We start from the raw sequence: 13662 nt of genomic DNA, 5'->3' as shown, positions 1-13662 counted from the left end.
AAGTTAAATTTAAAAGAGTTGAATTTCTCTTTTCTCTCTGAGCTGTCTTTATGAGATAAAGTCAGAAATATGTCCCAAAATTATCTTTATAAAAGCATTAATGTTGAAGGGTTTCAGTGATTCTAAGTGATTTCTGAAAAGCATCTCCACCAAATAAAAATAAATCCATTCATCTCCACAGCAGGAAACAGAACAACCTTCAGATGTTTCAGTTTGGAACGTATAAAACCATTATTCATTATCTGTATGGATTCTTTTGGTCTTTTCTCAGTGTTTGTCCTAAACTAAACTGAACCAGTTTTTGGTCTCCATTTGTTCATGTTTTGGCCACAAAGATCTGTTCTTGAAGCAGTTTTCCAAGTAAAAAGTGGATCTCTGTACAGATCTGGTGAAGTTCAGCTGAAGGTAACTTTAGGATGGAGCAGTGAGTCAAGAGTTCTGCATTTACAGTCTCTGCTGTCCAAAAGCTGATGATTCTCAGCCATCCAGGTCCTGGTCTAACTAGGGGCTAAAATGAAGGAACTGTTGGGAGTTCCACCTCTGATCCTAAAGACTTCTTCACTTCTGGTGGAGAGTCCCATAAAGTAACATCTATCAGAGTCTGTAGGGTTCGGGTTAGATTAGTTAAACTACAGTTAAACTGCTTAAATTAGATTCTAACTGGACTCTCTAGTATTTTCTCTTTAGTTCGCTTCAGGTCGCTTCACATCGCTTCAGGTCACTTTATGTTGATTTATTCTAAATTTGCCAGAAAAAACACTTTGCTCTGAGCAGATTCTGTAAAAAAGTCAAACTTGTGCACTCCTCTGTGGAACCGTGAAGCCGTGAGGGATTCAACCAACAGTCAAACATTCGGGGACTCGGCTGAACTGCAGGCTGTGTTTCTAAAACTGTTTGTAAAATAAATATTGACAGAAATTTAACTTTTCTTCAGTAAAGGTTTCTGGCATTAAAAACGTGTCATTCTACACAGAAACCTGTTGAAGTTCACTCTCCTTCTATTTCCAAAAGTTCAGGGTTTTTTTATCGCAGACAGAAATGAGCCCACAGAAGTAAAAACATCCAGAAACTGCTTCAGAGTTCACAGCATTAAACATGAAATATGTGCAGAAATGCAGAATAAATTCCCATTAAAGCTGAGTTTCATCATTTGGCTGATACTAAAGATGAAATATCTACATGAATAATGAAGCTCCTTCCTGATATTAGTGTTTCTCTGCAGCTTTTCCTCCATTCCTCCCCTGAGAGCCAGAGGCCTTCCTCTAACCTAACGGTCCCATTTGTTCCTCAGACAGATCCTCATCCATCTCTTTGACAAAGTGCCTTCAGACACGCTGATAATTAATGTCCAGAGCAGAGCAGGGAGCGATCCATCATCACACCAGGAAACCTCTTTTCTTTCTTTCCCTTCATAAGTAGACCTGTCTGCTGGCTTTATTTCCAGAAGGGAAAGTGAATGTTTGGACGGTTTGAGGACGTTTAGAGGAATAAATCTGAGCTGAATGAGCTTTATCTGCTGCCCAGTCCAAGTTCATTTAGATCTTTAACTCTCCTGTTGGTGTTTTATGGCATTTATTGGTTTAAAATGCAGGATTATAGTTTTAAAGGGGTAGAATTTATTACATCTCTAGTGAAGTAAAGTTTTTTTTTTATTTAAAAATGAGGAGGGCAGGAAATAGATTTTAACACAAACTCAGGATATTTTTTAACATGACAGGAAAGTCTTCAGCGCTACAGTCCAGGATGAATGAACAGGAAGAGGTGATCGACAGTAAATCCATATTTACTGCTGTTATTTTATTTATTTATTGTTCTTATTCCTCTTGAGATTCAAGGGAACAGCATCGTGAAAAATAAAACTGAACCTTGTGAAAAGAAGAAGTTAAATGAATTTTTCCTGAATTCTGTCTCTGAGATAACTAAAAATTTTAAACCCTTTGAATTTTAGGGCCATTAATGAGACACAACCCATTTTTAGATTAGAAGAGATCTCAGAGGCTGAGGTAGTAAAAATTGTCAAAGGTCTAAAATGTTCCAAAGCCAAAGATGTATTTGTGCTTGACACAAATTTCCGAAAAAATAATATAAAGTCTATATTGCAGCCAATCACACATCTGATAAATCTGTCAATTACACACAGCACTGTACCACCGATATGGAAAATGGCCGTGGTAACCCCAATTTTTAAATCTGGGTCCAGATCCGACATGGGCAATTATAGGCCCATCAGCATATTCCTGTCATTTCAAAAGTGGCTGAAAAATGCATAGCCAACTTGATCATTAAACATCTTGACAATAGCCAGACCCCGTTGCATCCTATGCAATTCGGATTCCGTGCTCGCCACTCCACAGAATCAGCCAACTGCTTTTTCATTGAAAGGGTAAAAGATCTGCTGGACAGGAATTCCTGTGTTGCTGCTGTTTTTCTAGATTTGAAAAAGGCATTTGACACAGTCGATCATCAATTCAAGTACCTCGGAGTCACACTGGACTCAACCCTCACCTTTAAATTTCACATTAAGAAGGTCGCTAACACTATTAATTTTAATTTACAAAATTTTAAACAAATTAGACTTTTTCTGACAGCTGGTGCCGCTAAGACGTACCTGCACTGTATGATTTTCACACACATAAACTACTGCTTCACAAACTGGTCCTTCACAGGTGTAACGACACTCAAACCCATCGAACAATTATACAAGAGAGCATTAAAGGTATTCGATAAAAAGCCACGCTCATACCGTCACTGCAGCATCTTAAAAAAACATGGTCTCTTTAGATTTGATAATTTTAAGATTTTTAAACAGGCATGTGCCATTTATAAAGTATTACATGGACTATGTGCGCCGCCTCTGGCAGAGTTCATTAAAAACAAGCCCAGTCGGGGCATTGGGACGAGGGCTGCTACCAGAGGGGCTTGTAAGGTGCAGTTCAGACAATCTAGCTTTGTCCAGAATGTTCTGTCAGTTCAAGGAGGTTTGATCTGCAACAAACTGCCTGCAAAGATTACAGAGTGTCAATCTTTGATGGCTTTTAAAGTTCAACTCAAAAACTGGATTTTAGACAATAAAACCTGTGAGCATTAGCAATCTGGCCGTCACTTGTATATGTGTATGTATTTTAAAAATCTGTATTTTAGGAACTTATGCACATTTGCACATACACGCGTTCACGTTTATGTGTATATATATAGTCCCCCTATTTTATTTTATTTTAGGAGTATATGCGTGTTTGCACATGTTCAATGTCTCTTATTGTTCTTTGTATTGTATTGTATTGTATTGTATTGAGTGTTTTTTATGGTTTTTTTGGGAAAACAGATGAAATTTAGCATGCATGCTAATTCCAGCATATTTACATTACATCATGTATGTACTGTCCATTAATATGCACTATCCCGACTAAATAAATAAACCAGAAATAAGATTATAAGGGTTCTGTCAGCTGAAACAGGAGAATTATAAAAACAGAGCTGCGTGTTTGAGCAGACGTCCTTCTGGAGATGTTCCCATCTTCTACCCTCCATAATAAGAGATGACCTCTGGAGTCAGAGCTTCACCTCTGATCAGAGTAATGGTTGCCCCGCGGTTATGAGGACAGGAAGGAAACGCATTAACTCCTCCAGCAGCAGATTCACATTTTTCACTTTTAACGCAGCAACTGACTCCCTGAGGACGGTTCAGGAACATCCAGTATTGACTTTCTATGTCTAAATGTTGCAGCAAAACCTCTTTCTACATAGAAACCTGCAGGTTGTTCTGATGAGGGTCAAGGATTTTGGAGAAACTCTCAGTTAAATGAACTTTGTCTGCATTTTAGATTTGAAGTATCTGGGTTAGGACTATTAGCAGGCACTAGCCACTATTTCACTGCACTTTAATATATAAAGAATAAATCATCCAGTATTCAGTCTGCAGAAGTTTAGACAAACTGTTCCTCAGGATTCATTTTATTGTTTAACAAACCATCCTTTCAGCCAAAAACATTAATGGACGTAAGACTGATGTTAGTTTGAGTGTTTTCAGCTAAAAAAAAATGTTATTAAATCTCAAACCTGAATGAACAAAAGAAAAGGGATTCTGTTTTCTTAGGAGAATCTACAGCCTAACCATCCATGTGCTAACAAAACTGCACAAGGGTTTTCTAACCATCAATGAGCCTTTCAGCACCATTAGCTAACACAATGTAGCATTAGAACACAGGAGTGATGGTTGCTGGAAATGTTCCTCTGTACCCCTATGGAGATATTCCATTAAAAATCAGCTGTTTACAGCTAGAACAGTCATTTACCACATTAACTGTCTACACTGGATTTATCATTCATTTAATGCTATCTTCATTGGAAAAAATGCTTTTCTCTCTAAAATCAGGACGTTTCTAAGTGAGCGGTAGTTTAAACACTGATGAGCCAAAACATGAAAACCACTGACAGGTGAGGTGAATAACTCTAATTGTCAGGAGGAGAATCCACCAGACAGCAGGAGAATATTCAGTTCTTCAGGTTTATTTATTGGAAACAGAAAAAATGGCAGCATGAGGATGCGAGAGAGTGTGTCTAGTGGTTTGAACCTGCAGAACGAAGAACAACGAGGGAACAGGTGACAATCGAGTTCACCTGGAGGCTGGTTTTTATTGCTGTTGGAGCCTAAATCTAATTTCTTTAGTTTTGATTGAGTGTGGGTTTGACTCTGTGTTGCTTTAGAAGTCACCGGTCTGTCTGCTGTAGGGTAGTTAGCTTCTATACCTGCTAATGGGTGAAGGAAGGCAGGTGTGCCGTTTGGTAAAGAAGCCAAACAGTTTTTCACCGTGTAAAACGCTGTCAGGCAGGTGAATGTTTTCAGCTTTTACTTCTGGTTCATTAGAAACTTAACATGTGAACTGAATTAGAACTTTCCTGCAGCTGCCATAAATAAATGGAGCATCTTTTCCAAACGAGCTCAGTTTTAATTGAAGACCTACCTGCTCCTCACAGTGACTACAGGTAAAGTCTCTACCAGCCCAGGAGGTTTTCACAATAAAGACATAGTGCAGAACCGTTCTCAGTAAAGATTTTTAAAAGTGTCGGTAGGTCGGTGCAAATTAGCAGTAAGGATTTATAAATCACTAAAACTAACAGAAATACCTTCAGGAATGAGCAGGTTCCACAGTCTGTCCTGTAAAGACTGAAGGCTGGAGAGCTACTGTAGCTCAGAAACTTTAATGCTGCTGTGATAGAAACCAGTTTGTTCATGGTTCACCACCAGCTGGACCATGATGAGGTGGTCTGATAGATCACAGATGGTTTTACATTATGCTGGTCGTATATCTGGAGGAGATGATCTCCTCTCCATGAAGTCCTTCAGGTCAGTGACTGGTTTGGTGTCCATTGCAGTAGAATCTATATTTAGTGTTTACCTGGACACGACAGCACTTTGTTGGTGTAACTCAGATTATTGAGAAGTCACTTTGGCTTCATGTTTTTGCTGAAATGAAACCACTGTAGACTTCATCCTATAGATGTCCTCCTGTAGACGTTTTCCTGTAGACTTCGTCCCGTAGATGTTCTCCTGTAGACTTCGTCCCATAGATGTCCTCCTGTAGACGTTCTCCTGTAGATGTCCTCCTGTAGACGTTTTCCTGTAGACTTCGTCCCATAGATGTTCTCCTGTAGACTTCATCCTATAGATGTCCTCCTGTAGACGTTTTCCTGTAGACTTCGTCCCGTAGATGTTCTCCTGTAGACTTCGTCCCATAGATGTCCTCCTGTAGACGTTCTCCTATAGATGTCCTCCTGTAGACGTTCTCCTGTAGACTTCGTCCCATAGATGTTCTCCTGTAGACTTCATCCTATAGATGTCCTCCTGTAGACGTTCTCCTGTAGACTTCGTCCCATAGATGTTCTCCTGTAGACTTCGTCCTATAGATGTCCTCCTGTAGACGTTCTCCTGTAGACTTCGTCCCATAGATGTTCTCCTGTAGACTTCGTCCCATAGATGTTCTCCTGTAGACTTCGTCCTATAGATGTCCTCCTGTAGACTTCGTCCTATAGATGTCCTCCTGTAGACGTTTTCCTGTAGACTTCGTCCCGTAGATGTTCTCCTGTAGACTTCGTCCTATAGATGTCCTCCTGTAGACGTTTTCCTGTAGACTTCGTCCCGTAGATGTTCTCCTGTAGACTTCGTCCCATAGATGTCCTCCTGTAGACGTTCTCCTGTAGATGTTCTCCTGTAGACGTTCTCCTGTAGACTTCGTCCCGTAGATGTTCTCCTGTAGACTTCATCCTATAGATGTCCTCCTGTAGACGTTCTCCTGTAGACTTCGTCCCATAGATGTTCTCCTGTAGACGTTCTCCTGTAGACTTCGTCCCATAGATGTTCTCCTGTAGACTTCGTCCCATAGATGTTCTCCTGTAGACTTCGTCCCATAGATGTCCTCCTGTAGACTTCGTCCCATAGATGTCCTCCTGTAGACTTCGTCCCATAGATGTCCTCCTGTAGACTTCGTCCTATAGATGTCCTCCTGTAGACGTTTTCCTGTAGACTTCGTCCCGTAGATGTTCTCCTGTAGACTTCGTCCTATAGATGTCCTCCTGTAGACGTTCTCCTGTAGACTTCGTCCCATAGATGTTCTCCTGTAGACTTCGTCCTATAGATGTCCTCCTGTAGACGTTCTCCTGTAGACTTCGTCCCATAGATGTCCTCCTGTAGACGTTCTCCTGTAGACTTCGTCCCATAGATGTTCTCCTGTAGACTTCGTCCTATAGATGTCCTCCTGTAGACGTTCTCCTGTAGACTTCGTCCCATAGATGTTCTCCTGTAGACTTCGTCCCATAGATGTTCTCCTGTAGACTTCGTCCTATAGATGTCCTCCTGTAGACTTCGTCCTATAGATGTCCTCCTGTAGACGTTTTCCTGTAGACTTCGTCCCGTAGATATTCTCCTGTAGACTTCGTCCTATAGATGTCCTCCTGTAGACGTTCTCCTGTAGACTTCGTCCCATAGATGTTCTCCTGTAGACTTCGTCCTATAGATGTCCTCCTGTAGACGTTTTCCTGTAGACTTCGTCCCGTAGATGTTCTCCTGTAGACTTCGTCCTATAGATGTCCTCCTGTAGACGTTCTCCTGTAGATGTTCTCCTGTAGACTTCGTCCTGTAGATGTTCTCCTGTAGACGCTATCCTCCATGTCTGTTAGTGTCTCATTACTAAGGTGAGGGAATACAATAAAAGCTGTTTCAGTGGGCATGTGGTGACGTCCTTTAACCGACTGAACTCCAGAACCAACCTGTGGGTTCAACATGTAATCTTTAAAAAATATCTTTTAGAGGAGACAGCAGCAGGATGGACCATGGGGAGAAGAACCAACAGAGGCAGTGTGATGTTCTGCTGGGAGACCTTTAGTCCTGCATTCATGTTGATCTTCTGTTGCAGACCTGGACCTCCTTTTATGGCAGCTGTAACCTCTAATGGACTCTTCCTGTTGGATAATCCGTCCTGTTCAGAGACGGTTTGAGGAACATGACCAAGAGTTCGATGTGTATCTGTGGGACGTTCTACAAGAATAAATCTGCCCCACGGAGGTCCCACCTCACAGCTTCCAGGACCTAAAGGATCCACTGTGGATGTTCTTACCTGAAACCAGAGATAAGGAGTCCAGACTGGAGGAGGAATTATCTGATATCGGGTAGGTGGTTTTAATATTCTAACTAACCGGTGTCGTATAATTTACTCTACACTCATAATTAGTGGGAAATGAGGTAGATTTAAAGTATTTATTCAACTGCATGTCACATTTAGATTCTAATAATATATGCCAACATTAGATTTTTTTCTTCTCTTGAATAGTAACAAATGCCTCAAATATCCACTTCTTCTCAGTCTGACGACTCATTTTATGCTCATTAAAGCAGATTTCGGGAGTCAAACTTAAACTTTAAAGGGAAATGATTGAAAAGACTTTAAGTTTAAGAAGTTTCCAGACAATGAAAGTGCAGCAGCCTGATGTTTGTTCAGCAGCTGTGATGTTTTATTGAACCACAGGGATTTAACGGAGGAGTTCTGGTCGACAGAAAACTGATCACTGACAAAATATCACACTTTCAGAGACATTAAAAGCTGTGAAAAGAAGATTCAGGATTCAGTTTGCAGGTTTTAGAGTTCAAAGATCAGAAAGCATGAGCAGCTTCATCTGACTTTCAGATTCAGGAACTTAAACAATTTAAACGAAAACCAGCCGAAATATTTCTGCTTTCTGTAAAAAGAATCAACAACAGAAGAATTAATGGCTAATGTGAAGCATAAATCATATAAAAAACACTTCTATCGGCCACATCTCACCACTAAACACGTGATCTCTTTTTTTTTTTTAATTTGTAGACGGATTATGTTCAGTGAAGAGCCGACAAAACATTCACATAAAAGCAACAAACAAAAATAAACGGGACGATGTGAGATTCTGAAGTCTGGACACTTTTTGTTGTCGTGATCCCAAAAAGCAAAAAGAAATAAATTATTTAAAATCTTTAAGACATGTTCTTCACACAACTTACAGGAAAACACAATCACAGTTTGTGCTGAAAGGATAAAACTTTTACACTATTGCACTCAAACACACAGTGTCCATCAGGGAGTCGGTTTTACTTCAGTTTGCTGCCTTCAGTCTGAAATATTTAAATCTTCCTCCAACAAACCAGTCCAGACTTTAATCAACCTGCTGGATCCATGAGAGATTCACCACAGACTGAAGACCACATGTCAAATAAATAACGGTGCTGTAGAATGTGATGCATGGAATTTAGAAGTTCAGATTTAAATCAACATAAAACTGCATGTTAGATTCTACTGACGTTCAGCAATGAAGAACAAACGTTTGCCTCGATTTCTACACCATGAAGGCAGCTTTAAATAAAAAAGGCCAACAGAAGGAAGAGCAGAATGGACATGAAGCTGCAAATACTAAGATCTGTTCACTACTTAGCTGACTTCAGGTGTTCGCCTCATGATTAAACTCTTCTGAGCTTCAGGAGAACATCACAGCTTCCTTCGGGAACCTCGTGCTTCTGCCAGTGATTATTCCACTGAAGACTGAATAGATTTTAAATCCCGTCCGCTGGTCTGCATCTGCCACAGCGTAGCTTTCAGCACTCCAACTAAACAGCAGCAGCAGATCAACTCTGAACCTGAAGACTGATCCTCATGAGCAGGTTTGTTCCGAGTTAAAATACAGATTTAGACGTATTTAAAGGTCTTCTTTGTTCCCAGGCAGTCGCTAAAAACAAACCTTCTCTCCTCCAGTGTCTCATTCAGACCAGGACTACAGATGGTCCTGATGCTCTCAGGTTCTCCTACCAGTGCCTGGAGTCCACCAGCTCTGGTCTCAGACTGAGTTTCTTCAGCGTCTCGTATCCGACCACCATGACGATGGCGGTGGGCGTGGAGGAGATGATTCGAGCCGACAGTCCTTTGGTCAAACCCCAGAATCCCTCCTCTCTGATCAGCTGCTGGAACGTCTCCACGACCGACGACCGACCTTCAACCTGAACACGGGAACACGGATGGTACATGCATGTTACACACGTTACATGATCTGTTGTCTGGAGTCACAAACCAGCATCACTGCTCAGCATGTGGCTGCTTAATAATAATAATAATAAAGTGCACCAGGGTTATAAAGTCCTAACAGAACAATTTCATACAACAAAGAAGTAAAAATCATTCACAGAAAATACAACTAAGTATGACCTAGATATAAACAGAACATGTAAACATAAATATGCACACAGACATACATGTAAATACACACACGTGTGTAAACAGACTGAACTATTCTGACTAATCAGATTTATGTTTTTAGAATAAGTCTTGAATTTCATGGCACTGAGCAAAAACAACTGAATAATAAAACTAGATTTATTTAAATAGAAGCTCAGATCTAACACCAGCAGCTGCTTCTGTAGCAATGCTGATTTTAATTATTACAACTTTAAAGGAAAAAAACTGCACAGCAATAAAAGAGGAGATATTTACTGCTTGACAGAATTTAGATCATATTCAGTCCTGAAGTTAAACTGTCTGTTAGTTGTCTGAGGTTTATGGTCAAACTTTTAAATAAAATATTAGTCAAAATCCAGTTATTCCTAAATGCATCATGTTGCAGTGCTGTCATAGATCACTGTCTTAAATGAGAAAACATCCTTTAGTCTCTTTATGTTTGCAGGCAGATAAACTGTAAACCATCTAGAGAAATAAATAAACTTCATTTATTTTAGTTAGTCACCGTTCACTAACCCTAACCTGTAAAAAGAACGGTCAGACCGACACTGGATGAATATTGATTTTCTGTAGATTTTTATGAAACATTTCAGACCAATAGAGAGAAAATATTCAGTGTTAACCTTCCTATAAATCATTGCCTTCCTCTGTGAAATATTTACTCATTTCATCCTCTTCAGTGAAGAACTTTTCTGATGCAGAGCTTCTCAACAGACCACAGCTTTCTGAAACCAGACTGTGATAACATCAAACCGTAGGCAGTGAGGTAAAAGTAAAGCCGGTAAATGATTAACGTTTATTGTCATCAGTAGTTTTAAATCTACTTTTCTGCAGATTTCCAATCACAGAAACACTAAAGCAGTACTTTTAAGCTCTGGGTTTCATTAACTAGCTGCTATTTCTGGGCTGCAAGTGAAGAATTTAACTCTTTATAGTAGATAAATACCTGGACTCTGGCTCGGACCACGTCCATGGGGTTGGTCACGGTGGACGCTGTAGCAGCAGCCAGAGGTCCAGCCATGGCCTGGAGGACCAGGTGAGGACAGTCACTGGGAGCCAGTTTGGAGAGCTGCTCTGTAGAACGTTAAACACAAAGACTGGGTTTGAACCAGAAGGAAAGCTGAGGGACACAGATGTGGTGAAACATGATCTCCAGCTGCTCACCGGCGTAGAAGTGGTAGAACGGCCACCAGACGGCGCTGTTGGGGATGTAGGTGAGTAACGAAGCCACGTAGCCCCGGTAGAAGCCCCGGAAACCATCGGCAGCAAAGATCTGAGCCATAATGTTCCTGGTTTGGCCGAACACCTTCTTTTTGGCCTTTCCAGAGTCTGAGTCAGAGCTGAGCCTGAAGCGGCTGAGATGCTGGCCCTGGCCTTGCATCATCAGCTGCTGGGAAACCACGTCGATGGGAACCGTGATGCTCTGAGCCACCAGAGACGCTGAGCCACCCGCCACCAGAGACTTCACCGTGTTGTCCTCCGAGTACTGGGAGACGTACTTCCTCACCAGCTCATAGGTGGTGATGTAGGCCTGGCCGGAGATCAAGGTGAAGGTGTTGACCATGAAGCCTCGGTACAGACCTCTCACTCCCTCTGCTCTCAGGATCTTAAAGAAGGCGTCAAACGTTCCGCCGTACAGTGACTTCCCCCTCTGGACCTGCAGCCGGGTCCGGATCAGCGTGGCCGGGTAGACCGTGGCCCGGATGCTCATCGTCATGAACACCCCGAAAGAGTAGAACTTCCTCTTGTCCAGGTCCTCCCACTCGATGATCTGGATGTTCCTCTTCTGCTGCATCCTGACAGCTGGAGCAGCCCCGTCATCAGAATGATTCCTGCCTGGAAACAAGAACTAAACTTATTACTGACTGAACTACAGTCACTAAAGGAGTTTTAAACATCAAAATTCAAGTCTGACCTTAGAAATCATACTTTAACGTACATCCTACATTTGAAGAAACACAATAGTTTCAGCAAAAAGCTACTGAGGGAACCTTGAATTAAGATTATTTGGATTTTGATAAATAAGCTTCTTCTGACCTGAGTCAGAACCAGAGAATCCTCCTCTAGTGGACTTTGCCTAAATATACTGAATAAAAATAGAAATCAGCTCCTAGTTTCCTAAATGAAGTAACAGACAATCAGTATTTTTTGTTCCAACACAAAACATCTCTACAACAGAATAAAGCAACCAAGTATTATTAGTAGTAAACACCAACAGACGGAGGTTATTCTCACAGAGCAGAAATCACTGGTTGGTACTGAGTGTCTCCATCAGGCAGTAAAACTCAAACTACACAGAGTTTGAGTTTGCCAGTTAGGGTTTGTGTCATTAGTGGGAATTCTGAAGGACAGGATCAGATGATTCATCCAGAGTCTGAAATGATTTCTTAGATGACAAATGCTGTGAACACATTAGAGTCCAGTCATTATTCAGCAGCAGCAGCCCATCGTCGTCTTTCTCTATTCAACTGTGGCATCACATCAGTAAAGCAGCTTTTTAAGACATCCTTTAATAATCTCTGGTCAGAACCAGTCACACAGTGATCATTGATCTTTAAAACCTGACAGAAGTACAGATGGAAGAGTTTAGCTCCAGGAGAACAGGCTCATGAACTTATTCTCTAAGTCGGAAAAGAAAAACAGCTGCATGTTTTGTTTTTATACCGTACAGCTCTGGATCACTTTAATCGCCTGTGGTTTAAATTAAAACCTCAAATGTTTAAAAAAGCAGCTGTTAAAACAAATAGTTCACATTTATGCTTATACACATCCTAGAAAACACTTTTAGGGATATGTTTCCCTCTGTAAGATAAGATAAGCCTAGAACAATCTCAGAGCGGAAATCTGCAAGACTACAGCAGAAAAAGGCAGAACACACTGCAACATCAGTAGAAAAATAATAAATATACATAAATACTGTTGATATTGTAAAGATTTTTAGACACTACACAGATTTCATATATGTGGAAAAGAACATTTCATAACAGTTTTCTACCTGTAGAAAGATTTAAGTATACCAGAGGCTCTTTTTTAACTATAGAAACACTGATAAAGTATTTAAAGATATTGTACAGAGATGTGTTGACAGATTTGTATTGTACAGGGTATATTAAATGTACAAAGTATTAGTAACACACTGGTTTAATGAGTTAATGTTGCATCAGACTGTTTTTCTAGTCAGAACAGAGCAGGTTGTAAAGTTAACAACTGTAATTCATTGATCCTGAGCTAAACTATGACTTCTCCTTTAGCAGGTTTCAGCTAAAGTTATCCATAAAAATAGTTCAAAGGTCCAGCAGCAGCAGGACACATTAGTAAGCTGAAGCTGACTTATTGGTGAATAGAAACGAGCAGCTAAAACACGGAGTTACGTCGCTGTTATGTTTAAAAGTGTCGCCTTCTGTGAAGCTAACAGCTACATGCTAGCTGACCTGGAGTCAGAGGTGAAACTAGTAACCTAGAGGACACCGTGTTCCGGTGTCAAACCACCTTACAGTTACATGGACGGTCCTATTTTAGCCAATAACACTCAACAAGCCTGACAAAGTGAGTGAAATAGTCACAAGGAAACGTGTTTTCTGAGATTTCCTGCTGGATATGTGTCGTTAGCTAACATTAGGCTAGCTCCGAGATAAACAGCATTAGCATCATTTTACATTAGCTGAACTTACCTCTTTGGACAGATGTTTATTTTAATGTTACGTCCTGAATGAAATTCTGGCACGAACGTTCGCGTCAACAGCTAGATATATGTACTTCCAACTGGCGTCGTTAAATGGTTTTAAGACATTTAAAATATGAAGTTACCCCCTCTGGCTAGTCGGCTAACTGTCTTCCTGCTCCCATTCAAACGCCATGCTGCTGAAACAGCCAATCACAGTCGGGTGTTTCTTCTTCTTCGTCCTCTTTAATT

At 40.7% G+C, this 13662-nt stretch overlaps 1 protein-coding gene across 1 annotated transcript; it reads right to left on the bottom strand.

Annotated features, from left to right (window-relative positions):
• Window positions 1–7982: 7982 nt before the first annotated feature.
• On the bottom strand, window positions 7983–13624 carry LOC110965254 (solute carrier family 25 member 44-like). The gene is made up of 4 exons (XM_022214224.2): window positions 13421–13624; window positions 10914–11585; window positions 10696–10823; window positions 7983–9514 (listed from the first exon to the last, which is right to left on the bottom strand). The coding sequence occupies exons 2-4, from the start codon at window positions 11542–11544 to the stop codon at window positions 9323–9325; spliced, it is 951 nt and encodes a 316-aa protein (XP_022069916.1). The 5' UTR covers window positions 11545–11585; window positions 13421–13624; the 3' UTR covers window positions 7983–9322.
• Between the last annotated feature and the right edge of the window lie 38 nt (window positions 13625–13662).

Source organism: Acanthochromis polyacanthus, chromosome 2 (assembly GCF_021347895.1).
Source record: "Acanthochromis polyacanthus isolate Apoly-LR-REF ecotype Palm Island chromosome 2, KAUST_Apoly_ChrSc, whole genome shotgun sequence".
Classification (NCBI taxonomy): domain Eukaryota; kingdom Metazoa; phylum Chordata; class Actinopteri; family Pomacentridae; genus Acanthochromis; species Acanthochromis polyacanthus.
This window is presented reverse-complemented; position numbering and strand designations above follow the sequence as displayed.

What these genes read in the sequence shown, in the direction of transcription:
- LOC110965254 (XM_022214224.2), bottom strand. Translation starts at nt 11,544, where the DNA reads ATGCAGCAGAAGAGGAACATCCAGATCATCGAGTGGGAGGACCTGGAC. An exon ending in GTTCTACCACTTCTACGCCG is followed by an intron (nt 10,824 to 10,913) that starts GTGAGCAGCTGG and finishes AACGTTCTACAG; the next exon opens with AGCAGCTCTCCAAACTGGCT. An exon ending in TGGTCCGAGCCAGAGTCCAG is followed by an intron (nt 9,515 to 10,695) that starts GTATTTATCTAC and finishes TCCCGTGTTCAG; the next exon opens with GTTGAAGGTCGGTCGTCGGT.